This window comes from Acanthisitta chloris, unplaced genomic scaffold (assembly GCF_000695815.1).
Source record: "Acanthisitta chloris isolate BGI_N310 unplaced genomic scaffold, ASM69581v1 scaffold6629, whole genome shotgun sequence".
Lineage (NCBI taxonomy): Eukaryota > Metazoa > Chordata > Aves > Passeriformes > Acanthisittidae > Acanthisitta > Acanthisitta chloris.
Genome location: NW_008689692.1, coordinates 23,698 through 44,658, shown reverse-complemented (window position 1 = coordinate 44,658; position 20,961 = coordinate 23,698). Strand labels below are relative to the sequence as shown.

Genomic DNA, 20,961 nt, shown 5'->3' with positions numbered 1-20,961 from the left:
ACCTGGTTGATTCTATGTTTCTATTCTATGATTCTGTGATCATGGAAAATAAGGTCAGCTGAGGATAAATTCTGAGGATCTTAAAACTAATGTTAACTATGAGGAGAATAATCTAAGACTTCCCAGCTTTAGTCTGTGTAACAAAAACAAGCTAAAGATGTCTGTGTGAGGGGAAATTGGTATCTCTAGGTAGAAAGGCTCCTCACATATCACCCCTTTATATTATGGTTTATGTGAATTTATTCTCTATATTTCCTTAACTGGTGCTTCACCAGATGTTTCCCTTGAGTGTGCTGGTTTTCTAACAGGCATTGGATTGGATACGACAGTCATGATGAGAAGTATCCCACTCCGTGGGTTTGATCAGGTGAGTATGGAATATCTTACACCTCCTTATATGTCAAATAAATTAAAATGTATGTTTGATTATTTTTATCTCCTAAAGAAAAACTTGTTTGCTTCTCCAAACATTTCCTTGTATGCGCTTTCTGAAGAGGAACTAAATAGATATTGATTTTTCCTATAATATCTCTTGATAATCGAAACAGAAAAGTAAATCTTTTTTTTCATTCTCATTAGTTGAAAACTTGATTGAAAATGTTGGGAAGCAGAGGAGGGATTTATGCCTCTGCTAAAACCATTAGACAGTGTCTTTGAAATAATCCTGAATATCTAGGAGTTAAAGATTTTAGAAATAAATTATTGGACTTAACCTGGAGTAGTTCAATGTTGGGTTCATTATGATTAATATAAATAAATCACTAAGGTGAAGGTTTGTAATGACATAGGAATTGGAAATCTTGACCATACAGCTTTGCAAACAGTGATGGGTGCGTAACTAGGTTCCACCGTCAACCCTAATCTACACCTGTGAAGCATGAGATCCAAGTAAGCATGGCATAGTGTGTGGCACTTGATAAAACACTTAGAGTAAGGCTTTCTCTGAGAACTTGATCCTTGGTAGGCAGGAAGAGCACAATGGGCATACCAAAGTTAATAAAGTATTAATAGAGATAAAATAATTATGTTCAGTCTGCAGCCACGTTGAGTCTGATGGAAACTGATTAGTGAGCTCTCATGTTTCTGAAGGGACATACCCCTGCTGTTGCCTTCATATTAGTTAATATCAACTTTGAAAATGAAGTTTTGTAAGCTGAGAGCTTGCATGTAGTTGTTCTGTGTGAGTGGTTTTGTGATAATATCCTTTAAGTAATAAACATACTCTTTGACAAAGTGCAACCTGAATTACTGCAGTCAGTAGCACTGACATCTTTGGATAAACCTCTCAGTGTGACACTTCACTACCAGTGTGTGGTGTGGCATTATTTTGAACAGGCTTAGGACAAAAGCATTTCCTTTCTGTCATAGAACTTTCCATGAAACCTTAGTGATTCATAGTCATTTCAGAGAAATGTCAGGTGTCATGGCAAAGGGAAATACTTTTCTTCCTTTGTTTTATGAAAGTGTTTAATTTTCATTAAACTGCCAGAAAATGGTAATTTTGGTAAGGGTAAATTGGATGTAGTCTAGATGCTATTTTTGTGTAAGCAACAAAGGATTTAAAAGCAACCATTCTATTCATATACTGGGTTACTTTTTTGAAAACAGTTTGAGTATTCAGATGCAAATGCCTCTTGGAATGGAGTTGCAGGTCATAGTGGCTCCATAAATTTTCATGGGTTGGCAATGCATAGTGACTAAGTGACAAGGAATGTCTGAAATGCACAGTGTATTGACTGGATTTCCCTGAGCACAGGTAAAGGAGGGGTTTAGATTCAGAAGGTCATATGTCAAAGAATAAACGTTTTTTATTCCCTTCTCAACAGCAAATGGCATCTTTAGTCACTGAGCACATGGAATCTTACGGCACAAAATTTTTAAAGAGATGTTTCCCAACCAAAGTTGAAAAATTGCAGAATAACAGATTGCAAGTCACCTGGAAAAATACTGACCTGGGCACAGAAGAAACTGATTCCTTTGACACAGTGATGTGGGCAGTAGGTAAACTTCATTATCTTAATGTTTACTTGCAATGCTTTCCATTCAGAAAATGAAGTCACTTCATCATGGTGTATGGGGCCAAACAGCCTCTCCCCTTTTCTATATATTAAATGTTAAATGACCTAAACATTGATAGTTGTTTAATTCTTTTCTTACATGCCAGACTTGTTCCTTTACAGTCTGAAAACACATTAGAGTTACAGCAAATGGATAAAGTCTATGGTAACTACTTTTGTGTAAGCTGCAAATGGGAGACCATCTAGTCTTCCTCACATTTATTAGAGAGTAAGGTCATGAATTTCAGCACACTCTGTGGTGCAGGTAGTGTTCCCTAAGTCCACACTCTTGATTTATTCATTAAGCTATTCACTACAAGTTCATATTTATCCTGTTTCAGAGGCTAGGATTTTTTCTAAGCTGTGCTGCTTAAGTTAAGACGAGTGCTTGACAAGAGCAGAAAAAGGTCATGCTATCTGGAGATGTGACTGTCCTGAAAACTGTAGAATAATATTCATGAGGTGAGATGAAAATGTTTCCAGAAAGTGGATTTCTAGTGCCATATTTTGATTTTCCTCAAGCTTTCTGGTTAGAAACCCAAACCATTCTATGGTTCTATGAAAAGTACACTGAGTTGCCTTTTTTTCTCACTTTTGTCTAAGATGGAAAAAAGAGATGCTAGATTGAAATAATAAGAAAAAGGTCTTGGTTTAGTGTTATTTATAAAGGAATAAGGTTGCATGAGAGACTGTTGCAACTCAGTTGTAATGTGACTCCACTCACTATTTCAATACAGAGGAACTACATGTATTATAATTTTTGACATAGATTTGAGTTACAAACCATATTTAGAAACTGCAAAATGAATAGTCTGGGGGTTTTGAGTGGACTTTTTTTTAGTATTCAAACTGACACTCCACTGCTAAGGATTAAACACATTAACAGTTGAAGCTGGTTAATTGATATGCAGTCCATATGATTCATTGTTTTGCTCTGTATCAACACACCCACACCAGGTGTCTCAGATAATAGGCTGGGAAACTTGGTGGTGTTGAGGATTTCCTGTCTGCAGATGTGCCAGTTACAATACTGATTGAAGCAAGTCAGCTTGTAGAGTTAGTTAAAAAGCAGCTACTATTGTTAACTAATTGTAGCCTGAACTATAGGAGATATTCTGTTAATTTTTGTAGGTGCATTGTGGAATTTTAGAAGGAGTTTATGAATAATGTTTAAAATATTTTGTGACAGCAGGACACAGTTTGAGTTTATAACCACAGTATTATCTCTAAATGCAGGTCCTTCAAAAATTACATTGTGTTTCTATGAGGAGTTTTGCTTTGCTTTTGGAATGTGTTATTTTCTGCTTGTATGGATAAGCTAGTAAAAGCAGGCACAATGCTCTCTTTGTCTTTCTAGCAGCTTTTTTGAGCTAGTCAAAATATTTGAGGCAGAAGAAAAGAAATCTCATTTTGATGCATTTTAATGTAATTTAAAATTTCAATCCAAAGCTTTAGTAGGAAACTGTCATGGGCCTGTGATACCGTGCTGGGTGACTATACTGTTCTATTGCAGCCCAGTGAAAGAGCTCATTCTTCATTTTTGTTTGATTCTGCCTGTTTATCTCTGTACTGTCCTTCTGTCTTACTAGTGCTGTCTTCTGCTTTTGTGAGAATTCTCCTGAAATAAGATTTTGGGGTTTTGTGCAATACAGAACCAATAAACTACTACTACTGTATAGCATTCCCCTTGCCCTTAAGGACACACAGAAATATGTTAGATGCCTTATATTCCTGAGCTACAAAGCAATGGTACCTGTGTGCACGTGCAGAGTGAACATGGGTCTTCATCCATCGAAAAGGGTAAAGATTGGCTCCTCTGTAGACAGATGCAGCTGCTGAGCTGCAGGGCAAAGTTGCTTTGTAGGGTGGGTTTGTTTTGGCTATTGAAGGGCTGAAACCTGTGGATTGAATGCTGCAGTTGCAAACGGCTAATATAGAAAAGGAATAGGTGAGTAGCATTTCCATTTGAACTTGCAATAGATGGCAGAAGGTGACTGCTGTAACTGGGATGTGATTATTTACAAAGTCCTTAAAAAAGATACCTAGTCACTACATCTCCAATGGGTTTTTTCTGTGTAGAGGAGCAACACTGAATTGATGACAAAACTAAGCAGGTATTTACCAAGTATCCTAGAATTAGTTTGACAGAGAACAGGAGGTAGTGTGCTAGTAAACTGTTAACAGAAAGAGCAATGACCAGCAGCAGATTTTAAATTTAGCTTTACAAAAAGAGTTTTCTCCCCCATGAGAGCAGTGGAACAACCACTCTCAAGTTCCAATGCATTTGTAAGCTTAGAGGAACACCACTGTGTCTTTGAAATAATATCATCTTTGCTTTAACAAAGAATTCCAGATTCAGCTCAGTGTAAAGCTGAGCAGGTATCAGGTGTTGCACATCATGTGCTGTCAAGCAAATTGTCCTTTGTGTTAAGCTGGATGCTTGGCGGATTTATTTTGTCATAAAATAAGATCCTTACTGTTTGATATCAACAAGGGGTTAAGTACATACCATGTTTTTTTTAATAGTAGTTTTCTTCAAGTCTTGCACCAGGCTGGTTTGGATTAACTAGGGAAACAAATTTTGTTTGGAGATTTTCTTTGAAAAGTCCCATATGGTAAAATATTGCTGTGATCTCCTGTGAGCGTATCTCTGCCAGCCCCCATAGGAAAGGGGATGGGCTTTAGATTTGACTTGGCAAACAAAATCTTGCCATCCAGTTATTAACCTCTGAACTATTCAGTGAAAAATAATGCACCTTGGTTGATCTCAGACAACTGCTAATGGTAATGTTATGTGGTTTGCTGAGGCTCTGGGTCTTTGTTCAGAGCTTCCCATGTCTGTCTCTCTTATTAATTTTAATTCATTACGGTCTTGGCAAGATATGGTTTCTGCAGTCCTAATGAAAATTGTAATTCCCATTACATCAGCCAGTACTTTTAGGTTTTTTCCCAATATCTGCTTTTGGTGACACTCAGTCAGACTTTATTCAACAGGGATATTATGTGGTAGTAATTTGTTTGCAGTGAAAGTGACCTGGATGGTACTTTTCCCTTCCTGTATTTAACCTACGCATAAATTTTGAGTGTAACTCTTATTTTATGCTATTTATTTTACCAACTTGTAACTTCATAAACCACTTCTTTATGTTGAGGAGCAGTTAGATGCTAGGCTCTGCCTCTACTCTGCATGTGAAGAAAGTTTTGGGGTCAGAACTATTTCAGCACTAAGGTGCTTTTTGAGTTGACAGGTGATGACTAGCCTTTACCTGAATTGTGGTATAAATAAATCTTGAAATGGTGGAAAATGCTCCAAAGTAATTCCCTGAAACCAGTGTAATTACTGTGGCATTTTGTGCAGAATACAGATTATGTTCACCTGTAAGTGCTGAGGAGGTTGCAGCCAATGACCAACTCATTTTGGAATGGTGGTTGGATACTGGTATTTGAGACTGCAGAGCCATCCTTTAAAACAAACTCTTTGATTAAAACAAGCAATGTGGAAGCATTAATGTAAAAATGAACTGTAGCTTCTTCTCAGAAACTGTTTCCAGCCTAGTTTACCTAGTACAGGACCTTGGCACCTTAACACATAGAATTGTTAGAACTCTGTGCTATCTGTAGTGTTTTCATTTGGTTGCATGTCACTTGGAGTTGCTTTTTTGTTGTTGTTGTTTTTTGAGTAGGATCAAAGTGACACATCTCCAGACACAAGAAACTTCAGTTGTACAAGTGATGGCTGTGGCCAGTTGTTTACTGGTTGCACCATGGCTACCATGAGCTTTCTGCTGAGATGACCCTGCTGTGTAACAGGTATTACTAGCAAGTGCTACAGGAGATAGTACAGTGAGCAGACTTGGCAAAGAACCAGTTACTGCCTTAGCATTGACTAGGGGCCAGATTTTTTTTCAAGCTGTGGCAGGCATGCTGGAAGGTTATCAGTAATGAATGTCATGTTCAAAAGCATCCTTGTAAAATGTGGTCACACTGCTATCAATGTGATAAGGGTTCTGAACTTTTCTTTAAATTTACTTAATCTTACTGTGCTCAGTATTTTCTTGTAATCCAGTAGTTACACTGAATTGGCCTCTGTTAGTCCTTATCAGCTGGGTGTGTTTTAGTGAACACCTTGTGGGTTTCTGGTGACATTTGAAGGAGGAATGAGTAGTGGTCTTGAAACTAATTTGGGGAGTGTTCCAGGCACCCACAACAAGGTGAGAGACAGTACCAAGACTGGAAACACAGATGAGATTTTGGTTAAGGTCAAACTGAAGTCAGAGTGGATAAAGTTATGAAGTGATATGTCAAAATGCCAATGTATAGGGAACAAGTGGAGAAGACTATTGGGCTTAAGCTTTATTCCAGAAGAACTGTCACCCTGCAGCATCCTCACAGTGACCATCTGCAATAAAGTGCTGGGTTGGCTTCAGTTTGGATTTATCAAATTCTTGGAGGCAGACATTCCAATTTCTGTGATTAAGAAACTGTGGAAGACCCATTATAACATTTTGCAGTCAGCTGCACCTTTATCACCCTGGGAAATCTTACTGGATGCAGGAGTATCCCATCAGTCACTTGCTGCTACTACTAACCTGACTGTGCCTATTCCTCTGGTTTCTTCCGAGTTTACCTGCTTCAGTGTCCACTGTTGAAGGTTCTGAACCTGAAGGTCACAGCAGCCTGATTCTGCCTTCACCTTGTTCTGTGTGCAAGAGTGATTACCTGAGCCCCTGAGCAGGTGATGGGACAGAAATGCCACATCACCATACAGCCAGATCAGCATGTGTCTGACATGGGTGCTTCACCAGTCTCTTGGCACTCTCTGTAGCCAAACTAGCTGGCAGCCCCCAGAGGAAGCCTTGTTGTTAGATCTTACACAAGCAGAGCAAAAAGCTGTTTTTGCCTTTTGAAGTTAAAAGCAAATGGGGCAGATGCTGGAAGCAGGGATTTGTGTGGTTTTCACTGTTACGTGGTAATTGCATGGGTATGTGAAAGATGGGATTATGATGTGGTATTAGCAGTGCAGGAGGCAGGTAGCCTTTTTAAGGGTCAGATTTGAGTTGCATCTTTCTTCTAGATATCTGGCATAATACTTTGCTGTTTTGCATAAAAGCTAAATTTAATATTATATCTTACACAATCAATACACTCCCATTCTTTGGCAGTTTCAAGGCAGTGGACATCTTCGAACTAAAAGCACTTGTGCTGACTTTAGAGGGAGGAGAGTTTGCATGCCTGGTAGGATTTGATATAGGTATAGGTAATTGTCCTCTGGATCTCAGAACTAAGCAGTGAAGTCATGCTTTCTTGAGGCTGTAAATGGAAACAAACTTAGAAGTTATGGGTATGAAACGAGTGTCCTACTGAGAAATGGTGAGAACTGAATCTATGATACAAGTAAGTGAATTTTGGGAAATATCAGAATTTCCTGAATTGACGTTCAAACTTACCAGGACACATTGTATAACCATGAACCTAAGCTACTGAATTCGAGGTGAAGCAAAATCAGTAAGTGTAATTCTGGCTGATGGAGGTGAGCCAGCATGGGGCTAAAGGCCAATAAAGCTTCAGTTCAGTGTTTTAAAGTTTTGATTTTGCTTTCAGAAATAATATTTAGGCAGTAAAATAGAGGGAGAAATTTCACTATGAGTAGCAGCACACTTTTGTAACTCTTAGCTATTAATACCAAGCTGTACACATGTTAAAATAGACTGAAATGGAAAGGTTAAGTGTTATCCTGCAGATTTGATAAACTCAGCTGTTGTTGTCACAGCTCTTTAAATGACTCTATTGACAGTTTTTCTTTTTTTCCTCTTTCTGTGCCTGCCGTTGCGTGCTAAGCCTCCTCCTGGCTCTGCCTGGCAGGAAAAAGGGGAAACTAGAAAACCCCATTAGTTGTCCATTTGCAGAATACTCAGGCTTTACTCTCAATACACAAAGAAATACAACGGTAGGAAGTTGTTTCACATCCGAGCCAAGATAAGGTCCTGGAGGTTTATTATTTTTGTTGCCTGATAGCATCAGGACTGGGGAGCAGGGGGCAGAGAAGGAACAGCAGATCAGCATCCCATGGGGACAACAGAAGGGAAGACAGACAGATAGCCAAGTGCCGACAGCTTCAGTCAGTACTCCCAGAGGAAGTGTTGGTTTCACCAGATGAAATTAATACACAGAAGTCTTTACAGAGGCATTCAGATGTGACATTGTTTGAGGGGCCTGGCTATATGGCAGATGTATAAAGCAGTGAATCATATGTTTACATATAATTAGGTCTGTATTGACAAGCCAGGTTTTCCTTTTGTTTAATAATTTCCTACATTAACATCAAAGAGCTTGTTTTTATAATGAAAACACATTTACACATTTCCCTTTTTGTTTGGCTTTGCTGTATTAACATCAAACACAAAATCATGACTCACGCAAAGAGACCTATAGATGTAGATATGTCCATATTCATTTAAAGCCTCTAAAATAAATGCAGCATTATAAAATTTCCTTAATCTGGATATAGTCAGGTAGTTTTTTCTCTGTGATCCTGTGTGTTCATACAAATTTTAGGAGTCAATTCTGATAATGATCTGATAATTTCCTTGTGCTTATTAACTTTCAAATACATTTGAAAAGTTGGATAGGATTTAAGATTTCAATTTCTGCATCAGGAATTGCTTTCTTAGATACTCTACAGAAAGCTCAGTGTAATGTTATTAAGACTTCAGTGGTCTAAGTGGTAAATCTATGCAGAAAGCACTCCAAAAATATATGTTCTAAAGAAGAGATAATTTGATATCACTGGGAGAGGAAGCTGTAATAAAATCTAGGCTTGGTAGAATTTGCCTCATTTGTTTTTAAATACATTTAAAATTGTATTTCTAAACTCTACAAAAATAGATCAAATGCAGAGTTTGAGCTAACTCACTCAGCGTTAAGGACTTGAGAGCAAAGTTGATAAAATTTTTCATCCAAGCTGAAGGAACTAAAAAAGCTTTAAGATAAGTGTATTCAGATAACAAGAAAAGAGAACTTCAGCAATGTTTGCCATTGAACAGCAGCATGAATAATTTTTACCCACAAGTATGGACAGCACACTGTTAGCATTGAGTGTCCTTCAGTTAATGCTGTTGGAAATTCTCAGTGTAGAAGTTGCTTAGTTATTATATGTATATTCCTGCTATGTAAGGAAACTGAATTAGAATGTTCTAGAAATATTAAACTATGTGGGTTTTGTACTTTTTGCAGTAGGTCTTCATGTTTTTAAAGGATAACTTTCTCTGAAATAATCTGAGCAAGGGTAATAGTGATCAAGCTCCTTTCACAAAGAAATTCACATCCATCCTTTCCACCCTTGTGGCTCTTTCAGTATGAGGTAAGTTTTGTCCTGTTTCTGCTTGGACTGTCACAGAACACAGAGGTGTTGCAAACCCAGCATGGAGGACACCAGCTTTAGCTTAACATTGCTGAAGTTTTCCAATAGCTTTAACTTTAATTTCTTTTTTTTTCCTTTTTCCCTTAAGGCCGAGCCCCTGACACTAAAACTCTCAATCTGGAGACCATTGGAGTGAAAATTAATTCTGAAACTGGAAAGATTATTGTTGGTGCCAGTGAAGCTACTTCTGTTCCTCACATTTATGCAATTGGAGACATAACAGAGGTACTGAGTCTACATAAACTATTTTACAATAACAGGAAGCCAACTTTGTTCCTGACTAATAACTAGTCCCCAGATGTCATTGTGCTGTAGCATATATCTGAGTGTTTTGCTCTTTTTCGTTTGGCAGAGCTGTAGTGTTTATGCCATCCACCTGGGTCAGTCATTTCCTTCACAAGGATCTTGTGAAGTATCTCAGCATGTGAGATTATTACTGATGTTTATCAGGAAATGCATCATTGGTCAGAGGCTAATGATGTCTTTATCACTTAATCTTTCTAATAATGCCTTTATCACTTTAGACATATGACTTCATGCTGCCTGTGAATGCTGAGTGAAAGCATTTCTTACCTTCTGGAGCTGAATACACTTAGTGGGAATGGCCATGACAAGTTCTGTAATTCCAGTTGTAGTATTTTGGGTGTTAACTGAGACTAGTCACAAGACAGCTTTCCAGCTCCCTGATGCAGAATGCTGCTGACAAAAGTATCTTCCTCTAGAATAAGAAGAATTAAATGCTGAAAATATTTAATGCATTTGACTTCTGTTTGTGATTTGTGAGTGGTTGTGTTTTTTACTCTAAGGTAAAAAACACTGTCACAGGTTGCCCAGGGACGTGGTGGCTGCCCCAACCCTGGCAGTTTTCAAGGTGAGGATGGATGAGACCTTGAGCAACCTGATCTAATGAGGAGGTGTCCCTGCCCAGGGCAGGGGGTTGGGACTAGATGATCTGTAAGGTCCATTCCAATCCCTAAATTCTACGATTCTATGTCAAGTAAATATGAGGTGTGTGGGTTTGTTTGATTGTCTATTTTTTTAAGGACCAGACATTATAACTCAAGCAAAATAATTTAGTTACAGAGATAATGCCAGAATTTTGTGGCCTTAATCTAGGGCTATTGTTAACCTACAGTCACATATGAGAAGAATGTCTTGTCATGATCAAATACCCAAATACTTTCAATCCACCAATTTTCAGTTTACATAAGAGCTCAGAGTATCTACTGTAAGTTGGGCATCTTCATTCAAGATGTTTGTTTGGATTCTATGCTGTACAGCTACAAGAGGATGTTTTCATTATCTGCCTACTGTTCCTGAAAAATGTGGGCAATGTGCAGGCTAGAGAGGCTGGGCATTGCAAAACACAGAATTCTCTCACCTGTTGTTGCACTTAATGGAATTGTGGACATGACTTCCTTTCAAGATTGCTTCTCATGTAGTGCAGGCATTGGTTTTTTAAATCTGGTAAACTTAAATAGTGTAGCAATATCCAAACACCATATGTAGTATCATTTGAGAGACTTAAAATATTTCTCATTCTGCCATGTTTAAAGGCTATTAAAGGTCCCTCAAATGTATAAGCCCTACAGGTGCTCTGAGTTTCTGAAGAGATGCAGCAGGTTAGATAATGTCTTGGGAATAGCCCTGCAAATTTCTGACTGGAATCTGGAACTGCCAGAGACACTTAAAACTGATAAATCTGCTGACCATTCCTGACCTCTTCCCTATGTGTTTCTGCCTGTCTGTCTCCATCTTCAAGTGAGTGACTTGCCATTTCCTCTTAAACTGTGCTACAACTCTTTCCTTCTCAGGTATCTTTCCCTTTTTTCTTCTTCTTCTTACTCTGCACAACTTCTCTGTCTTGTCCTCACTCAGGGCTTTGGGATTTTGTAGAGTTCCTCCCCTTTCTTCTCACTTCACATGCAGGTTCCCCCTGTACTTGTCACTTCTTGCTCTGGGATATATCCTGAAGTCTACTTTCAGCTTGCAGTCACCTCGTGCACCTGCTTGTCCCTGATATATAGCTGTGGCTGGGCCTGCTGCTTTCCAAACTTTTCTTTTTGATTTCATCCAAGAAGCAGTTGTTAGAGGCAATGCTGGCAGGGCTTTCATTCTGCTGCTCATTTTGCTGCCAATCTGCAGTGTTATTTTGGGCAAGTCATTTCCTTTTGAGTGCTTTTTGTCTCTGCCCTTGGAGAATTTAGTTAAGTGAGAAATATAAAGTTGGAGGCAGGATGCTCTCCTCTTTGGATATAAAAAATCATGTCTTCATTTATTTGTCATTTTCATTTTGTTGTTAAAACTTGGATTTCCTTTTCCTGCTTTTGTCCTTATTAGTGTAGATTTTTGAACTTGAGTTGTTCAATAGACACTTCTAAATGTGTTAAAAACAGCAGCACAATTCTATGCTATTTTCAATGTGCAACTGGGGAAAAAATGAAGAGTTAAATCAGTGCTCTGCAGAAATATTCTCTTAAGCTTTTATCTGCATATGGGCTTAATACAGGGAATTAAAGAAATTGTGGTGTAGTACTCACGCATTGAAAGTGTTCAGAGATAAAAGGAGTTACTGCCATTATCTTACCTGACTGCAGTACAATGTGAGCCATGTAATTCCACTTGCTAACCAATAGAGTTTATTTTATTTCAGCACTTAAATTAATTTTGTCTTTTTTTTTTTCAAAGCAGAATTAATTTAGATAATCAATTTCCTTGGCAAGGGAACCAGCACTGAAAGAAAGTTGTGTGTTGGTGCACATCTCAAAGCACACACACATGAGAATCAAGTGCATCCTGCTAAGAGCCACAAAGCTGCAGAGCTTGCTGGCTGTGACCTACCAAAAGAGCACAGGAAGGGCAATCTGCTTTCCTGTGAGTGAGCATCAATGATCCCTCAGAATCATTATAAGAATACAATTATTTTTTTCTCTGGTGTTGGTGCTCAGGATTTCTCTTTGCTCTGCTCTCTCCCTGTCAGAGTTTCTCTATTACAGTAAAGTTTTAGTGCTCAAACTTTGCAAGTACTTCTCCCACCCTTCTCCTCCCTCCTTTGGCACTCCACACTGAATAGACACTGAATTGCTACCAAGCAGCAAGGACTACTTTTCTGGTTTGAATCCAGTGCCCTGGCTGGAAGGGAGGGAGAAGGGGCAGGCGAGTTTCCTGATCTGCTCAGAATGACTGTTTTCATTTGGGAGTCATACCCAGCTGGTACAAATGGGAAACTATTTCTGCATGGGTGTCTTGTTGCACCCTTGTATGACAAATGGAATCCTAATGTTATCCAAGCTGTTCATTTGGAGAAAAGGGGGGAAAAAAATTGAAAAACCTTCCAGACATCAGTCAGTTTATCTACCCTCAAAAAAACATTTTTCAAACTTTGGCAAATTATTGTTTACATCTTACAGGTGAAGTTGCATTTCAGCATTTTCGTGTTCTGTAGTCAGGATGAGTAAGATCAAGTCTGGATTTTAGTGTGATTTTTTTTTCAGTGTTAAAATCCTTCCTTCAGTAGTGTTCCTGTTGAAAGCAGGGCACACACTATAAAGACATTCTCTCGGATGGAGGTTTATCACATGGTGAGGCCACTCTACATCTGTCGTATTTCAAAGGGTGTTATAACAAAGATGTGTAGAGATGGTGGAATGTACAGTATGTTACTTTGAATAGAAATGAGACCAGAAAGAGTTATGTTAGCACAAATACACATTACTTCAAAGCTTTTCAAAGTCTCTGAGGAGCCATCTCGTTTAAATGTATAATACATTGGAGGATTCTTATGAACAATTCCTATCCATAATAATCAGCAGAGTAGTTCTACACATGACTGCAAAGTGAGTGTTCATTTCAAATATTTACCAAGGAAGGTCTTTAAGTCATTGTTTATGAGAAATTGGGCTTTATCTGCATGGATGTTTTAGTAATTAGTTGGGTTTTATGGAATGCATGGCAATGCTTTCACAATTTTATCTCTCGTTCCAATCTTCTATTCATTTCTGGAATGCCAAAACAACATCTGTATTTCCTGCTACAGAAGTGATTGGCAGCCATGTTTCAGGCAAATGTGTATAAGAAAAAACAAATGGCAAATTTCATCTGGTAAATGACATTTACAGACTTGAAAGTCAAAATGCTGGATTTGAAAAATTTTGACTTGATGGATGGTGGGGGGGAAAAAGTGTTAGACTTGCAGTTTTGTGATTTGTCATGAGCTGTGGAGGAAAAATACATTAGTCTTCATGAACAATTAGAATTGTAATTTCTGTTATCAGGTTAGATATAGTGTTGTTTCAGTTAGATTTTTTGCAATGGAACTTTTAAGTGGTTATTAGTACAGATAAAAGCATAAGTGCATATTAATATGCAGATAATTTCTATGATATGTGTACTGAAGAAGATGGTGGCTAATACGATGTGCAGAGTCTGTCTAGCAACATACAGTAAAGATAAGCTGGGAAAGAAGAATTGATTCCAGTAAATGCTAAAAAACTGTAGGGTAATGAAAAAAGTGAGAAACTTTGAATATGTGTGGTGAGGAATCCTTTTTTTTTCCTCTGCTGAAAACTGGTTTTGAGAGCTTCTTGGGTGATTCCTCCAAGTGGAGCTTTGCAGGAGCGTGACAAGTGTTGTATCTAGATCGGACCTTTATGAATCAAAACTTCACACATTTTATAATGCATTCCACCTTGTCCTACAAAGGTGTTTCTCAGTTACAGCTTTTTTATGTCTCCACATCATTCCTTCTGGATTTGGACCTCTTTCCTCATGTCAGACAACAAGCATCTTGATGATATGTCTTGGATGAACTCTTAAATAATGGGGGTTTTATTTAAATTTATGAATTTTGTTAGGTCTTAGTAACTTACATGGGCTGTTCTTCCTTGGACTTGAAAATATTCCTTTGAAAACGCCTTAGTTCAATTTGCAAAAACGTCTTTAAAACTAGCACTGGAGTTGTGATGCTGCAGTGGTATCATGCCAGCACACAAACTTAGGGTTCTGGCACACTACGTTGGCCTGTTTGGATATAAAAAGTAGCCAGGACTCATGGCTTGAACTGGAGCATGTCCTGGGCATACTCTGCTGTCGTTCCATTTCTCACTTGCAGGAAGTTAGCAGTTGCCAGCAGCAATCCTTTTCAAGCCCCTCTGTAACACCAGAGCCCCAGACTACAACCAGCTCACCCTGTAGGTTGCAGTGCTGGCAAAATAGTGTTCCACTTCTCCAATCCAGGACCAACATAGGAAGTCAGTGATAGTGCCGACAAATAGGTACATTTTGTGCCTGGGTTCTGTAAAAATATGTCAGAGAACTTTTTTTGAAAGGTCTGATGTTATGAAAACACTGTTGCTTTATTCTAGGCTCTTCTTGCTTTAAAAAGACCCTCTGAAAAATTTCTTGATGACTTACTATGGAGAGAAAAGGGGAAGTGAACAGTTAGCCTGTGAATATGTGCTGCTTTTCAAGAGGTGACTTGTTAAGATACAGAGATTTGACACGTTCATGAAATTTGTTCCCCCATTAAGACAGATAGTAAACTCAGACTTAAAAGCATATTTGGACAGAAATTATTACTGCCTTCTCTGTTTGGAGCCCTGGCTACCAGGCTGGAATTCCAAAGATTTGGCCTTCCTCTGACCATTGTCCCAGGAGAAATCCTTGGATGCTGCTTCTCTCCTAGTTAAAACAAAGCTCTGTGCTCTCTCCTTAGGGCCGTCCTGAGCTAACACCCACAGCGATAGCGGCAGGAAAGCTGCTGGCTCAGCGTCTCTTTGGCCAGTCTTCAGAACTGATGGACTATGACAATGTGAGTTGTTATTTCTTTTTTCCTTAATGAAAATCTTATGCCTTTATTTCTTCCTTAAGAATTTTTAAAGTAATTATATTTTGTCATCTGGAATTCAGCTTTGACAGTAGCCAAAGTCGCTGTGCACAAGTCCCCCTGTGTCTGCTGTGTAGCTGTTCAGCAGTGGCACTTTGTCTCCTCCCAAGCAGGTACCCACCACAGTGTTCACTCCCTTGGAATATGGTTGTGTTGGACTGTCAGAAGAAGCAGCTGTGCAGTGTCATGGATCAGATAATATTGAGGTATGAAAACATTTTTGATTTATAGTTGGTGTCAGCGCTGCACTGTGAAAAGTCAGAGTCGTCACTGTTGTAGCCAGTAAAATTTTTAGTCCTCAAAATACTAAGTTTGCAGTTAGGGAGTTGGTGCCTCCAGAAGTGCTCGGAACTTTAATAGTATTGCAGCAGGTCACAATGGGAACTGTTACCTGCTGGGCTTAAAATGATCAAAAGAGTGTGAAGCTTTAAAGTAGCTTCCACTTCAGCAAGTTTAATTGTGCAGCAGCATTAAATAACAGTTTTAATTGTCAGAATTGCTGGTCAAGTTCTTTAATTAAATTTTTGGGAAGCCCCCAGAAACAGTCACACAAGCTGCTAAGTGCCTCTGTGGCTGAAATATCTGGCTATAATATGCCTGGGCACGGTATATTGAGAAGGAAATCTGCCGTGGCACACCGAGGCCTCTGACAGGAGCAATGAGATTAAGGTACTCATGGTGAAAGAATTCATAATCACTATACAATAAGACAAAATTCAAACAAATCACCCTTGAAAAAATATGTTGTGTTACTTTTGTTCACTTGGCAAAATCATTAATGAAAATCCAAGAATTTACTATTCAGAATGCAAAAATTGCGGTTTGGGTTCTGGTATACATTATTATAGTTACAGAAGGATTCGTGGATATTTTCAGTAAACAAGGCATTGAACCTTTGGGAGGAACTTAAAAATGCTAAGGTTTATTTCCTTTAATTTACCACACTGGTTTGAGTAAAATTATTGGGGATTTTTTTCTGTTTTGTTCGTAATCTAATGATTCTCTGAGAAAGGTTTGTGTTAAATTCTTACTGTGCTTTCCATATTTTTCTTTAAAGTAATGAACAGGTTATAAATAAATCTTTTTTTCCTACAATGGTATAAATATGCAGTAATAGTAATTGTAATACTAAGTAGCAGTTTTGGACATAATAGTACTAACACTAAATGTTGCTGTTTTCTTACCAGGTGTACCATGCATATTATAAACCTTTAGAGTTTACAGTGGCTGAAAGAGATGCAACTCAGTGCTATATGAAAGTGAGTTTTGTGAGCTTTTAACTTGCTTTTAACTTAAAACACGAGATATGGTCCATCAGCTTTAAGGAGGGCTGTTTGGCCAAAAAAATCTCAAGCTGGCTGAGATATTTCCTTGCTGACAGCCTGTTTTTCTAGTATAACTTCAAATGTTTAATATTCATTACATATCCCATTGCATCTTGAAATTGCTTGATAGATATTAGCATTTTTCAGAATGGACATTCTGCTGATTAATACCATCTTTGAACTGCTCTTGAAGGTCCTAAGAAAATTCCAAGTTCTATAGAGATCAGTCTGTGCTTCTCCCAGCAAAGTTCTTGCCTGCTTACATGTAATATTTGCATTACCATTTCTTGGCAAAAGTATGCTACCTTCAAAAAAATTAGTCATAAAACTGACAAAACTAGAGTAGCTGTTCAGTCTTAAACAAAAAGCTCCTGGTTTAGACCAAAGGGTTGGACCTGAAATGTGTCTTCCCCTAGAGCAATCCATTGCTTCAGTGTTGAGAAGGTTTTTGATGCTCTTGCCCATAGCAGAGAGTCTTAGTTAAGGGAAAGGGTAATGTTGGTAGAACATATCATAGCTTTGTTTTACTTTCTTCTCTCTTCTACATCAGGGCACAATCTTTTTTCACAAAAATATAGTCACTTCTTTAGGTCTATCGATTATACTATGCAATATTATATTGTGTAAGGAATGTCTATGGTCGATAGTTGCAACTGGTTTTCCTAACTGTCTTTGTCACATCTGATTTCTGTAAGTGCCTCAGTAGCTTGCCTCAGGTGTCCCAAGTACCAGTGTAACTAGGGTGATGCTATTTCATTTTATGTATTTCCTTTGAATTATGTCCATTAAATTAAGTACCTGAGGGTGAAGCAGTAATAGAATAATAGTTGTTGGATGATATTGATTATAGTCCTTACTAAACTCCCAAAGCATTAGTGTTTCTAACTCTATTGCCAGAGAGGTTTTTTCTTTAAAACTCCTCAATATTTCAGGTCCCACATCAGGATTGCTGCTGTTCCTGGCATTTCTGGTGAAGGAACTCAAGCTTTTACCAAACAGCAGAACTTACTAGATTAGTGATGATTTAATGCTTCATGGGAGGACGCAGGGAGAGACTGACTTTCTTTTCATAATTATAAAGATGGTGTCCTTAAAAGAACTAAAAAGATTTCATTAAGTTCTCTAATAAAAGTTTAGTGTACAGTGACTCAGGCTCTCCCAGATACTTATTACCTTACCTTCATCCTTGGCTGCTTCCATGGCCTGATACATTACCACATCAGCCACATAACCTAAAAAGGAATCTCACCAAACATGCTGCTGGAAGTGTTTACAGACTGCATCACAAAGGCATAAAATATCCTGCAGTTGGTAGTGGTCATCTGTGAAAATTGAGCTGATTAGCTGCTGAGAATAACTGCCCGTGCTTGGAGAGCTGCTAAGGTGGCTGTTCAGTGGAAAAGAACACTGGGCTGGTTAGTGGTCTACAGAAAGTATTGTGAGCCTTTCATACAAATGACAAGCAACAAAGTGTTCAATACCACAAATTATTGTTGTCAGTGGCTCCCTGAAATCTGAAAGAAATACACTAATTAAAGCTTCACTCAGGAGAGTGCTTAAGGATGAGAGTAAGGCCTGTTGCAGTCAGTGAGACTTAAGCAAGTATGTAAGTTTTTGGCATACTGGAAATAAACAGCTGAACTAGGATCTTAGGGCACTTCAGTTTCATTTAATTCATACCCATGCCTTATCTGTAAATGTTCTGAGCAAAGATCTCTCTGTAATGTATTGTTTTCAGATGGTGTGCTTACGAGAGAGAGAGCAACGAATACTTGGCCTTCATTTCATTGGCCCAAACGCAGGCGAAGTTATTCAAGGATTTGCTCTTGGAATCAAGTAAGTACAAAAGAATGTCTCTAGCTTCTAAAGCCTACTTCTTAAGTTATTGTAAGATTATAAAAGATAGCTGCCTAGTTTTGGCAACGCTATAAAGAATGCTTGCTTTTTGTTGCTTTTATGGAGTATTGCACATATTTTCACTAAAGATGTGGCAGTTCTTCATTAGGATGTACTGGACTTAGTTACTGTAATACTGGATATAGTTAAGGAACAACTGAGGAAAATATATTGTTGAATTGATATAGTTAAAGCAAAAAAACAAGATTGGGCACTAACTTACTAATGTTAGTTTTCTTAGCGTAACTTCTTTTGTACTCTATGCACAGGATAGGAAATCACCCTATAGTTTTGCAAGTTAATTCTTTAAAAGGATATTTGTGCTTTTGATAAAAACCTTTCTCTACACCTGCCAAGAATTTCCTTTCCTAATCTCATCTTTAGATGCGCACAACTCCTCGAAAGCTCAGCAAGGACTTGCATGAATTTATATATTCTGGGGTATAAGCTAATCATAGCATAGTAAAAAAAGAAACTTCTGTAGGATGATGGGAGAGGGGAGGTACTTTTGTTTGGAGCTATTTCCATATTGCAATAGCAAACTTACCCAAACTTACCCTATCATCTGATCTTGGTTAAGATTTTGCTTAAATATTAATACAGAAGTCTTCCCTTTGAAGGAGTAAGGAATTATTCTGGGCTCTCCCTGGTCAAATGGAAAATTCCTGCTATGCCTCTTGTGTGCTACAATTATTTCTTATTTGTTTTTTCATTTCCCTTCTTATTGCTGATTCACATCTTCAGAAATGTTGATTCGTATATTTACATTGCTAAATTACAGTTTTTAACTCCTCCTTTGAAGAAAGTAGTCTGGGACACAATAAATCACCCCCAGTTGTGGTGTTAGTTCATTTTCCTTAATATGATCACCATTTTATTGCAGTTTTAGTCTTACAGTTGTGAGTGACTAGCATAAATGAAAAGCAGAAAGGATTAGGAAGGCAAGACCGCAAGTATCATGTGAGGAGTATCTTGGAAATCACTGATTGCAGTGTACCCTCAGTACACATTTTCAACATGTGTTTGTAGTCCATTAATTGCCAGTGGTATAGATTCTAGAACTACATTTTTTAGGATGTCACTGTTTTGAAGTTTTATCCAAAATAACCATTGAAAAGGAAGCACATGAAACTGGAGGCTTTTCTGTCTTGCTTGAGGGAAATGAAACCTTTAGCCACAGTAAGAGGTTTTCAGCAGGTCAGATTCTTGTATTGGTTTCCATTGTATTTCACCAATCCAGAGTTTTCAATGTGGAACACTCACTGTAAGAGCTGCTGTTCTCCCTTGTCAAGTATTAGGTCTTGCTTCAGCCTCTCCAAAGGATGATTTTTCATCTTCCCTCCCCACGTAGCACTCCAGTAATATCTGTGCTCAGCAATAATATTTTGCTTGTCGGTGCTTTTCTGGATGTAAGTGGAGACACCAGAAGGCATCTGTGGCTCCTTTCCCTGTATTTTGTAGAGAGAGATAACACTATTCCATAGAGAGCTTGAAACAGTTCTTAATTTTAGGGCTATTTCAGCTATTCTTACAGTATGACCTGCCAGGAATAGCAGCTCAAAGGAAAGTCATCAAGTCTGAAGAATGTTATTGGACAAGTAAAGGAACTAAGCAAGTGGAATTTTAGCTCAAGGTTTTTTTGGTGTAATTTTTTTCTTTTATTCAAATGAGACTCTTTTGTCTCCTCCTTATAACGTTGATATGTTCAGTGTAAGCACCAGAGACTTTCTCTAAGATCAGGAAAGAGTATTCTGGTATTACTTCTTTCAGCAGATTCTTTCCAGCAGTTCTAATTAAGATTTTCTTCCTCTGTGTGTGTGTGTGCATTTTTTTCCATCTGGAGTTAGTGAAACACACATGTATGTACAAGAAAAGCTGAAGGTTGCAGTTTTGTCATATGTTTTTGCCATAGGCTCAGTTATGACTTGGGGTAAATTGCTTCATTCTCTCTGTCTCAACTCTTAGGACAATTCGTCCCTACCTCACAGTGTTGGGAAGCTTGGGCGTCTACAGGTTGTGTAAGTGCCTGAGAAATAACAGACAGCTTTATTTGGAGAATAAATGCAACTCCTCTACCTGATAAAATGGACAAGTGCAGAATTACTTTGATGTTTTAGGACCTTCTAGCTGCTTCAGGGGACTAATATTTGACTTTGTGGGTCTTTCTTTTCTTGTTGTGTTTTGTTAGATGTGGTGCTACGTATCCTCAGCTAATGAAGACAGTTGGCATTCATCCTACCTGTGCTGAAGAAGTTACCAAGTTGCACATTACAAAGCGTTCTGGCTTGGATGCAACAGTCACAGGCTGCTGAGGTTAAATACCATCCCTGGAAAGAAGGAAAAAAAGCACAAAATGTATTTCTAAAGAAAAGGGGCACT

The 20,961-nt window shown here is 38.2% G+C and overlaps 1 protein-coding gene across 1 annotated transcript; it reads left to right on the top strand.

Moving 5' to 3' along the window:
* Nucleotides 1–193: 193 nt before the first annotated feature.
* Nucleotides 194–20,894, top strand: LOC103808706 (thioredoxin reductase 2, mitochondrial-like; the record flags this gene model as incomplete). The annotated part of the gene is made up of 8 exons (XM_009081508.1): nt 194–367; nt 1,827–2,001; nt 9,566–9,702; nt 15,191–15,286; nt 15,475–15,567; nt 16,549–16,620; nt 18,425–18,522; nt 20,771–20,894. Coding segments are annotated over 8 exons (969 nt in total), but the record flags the coding sequence as incomplete, so codon positions are not given.
* Between the last annotated feature and the right edge of the window lie 67 nt (nt 20,895–20,961).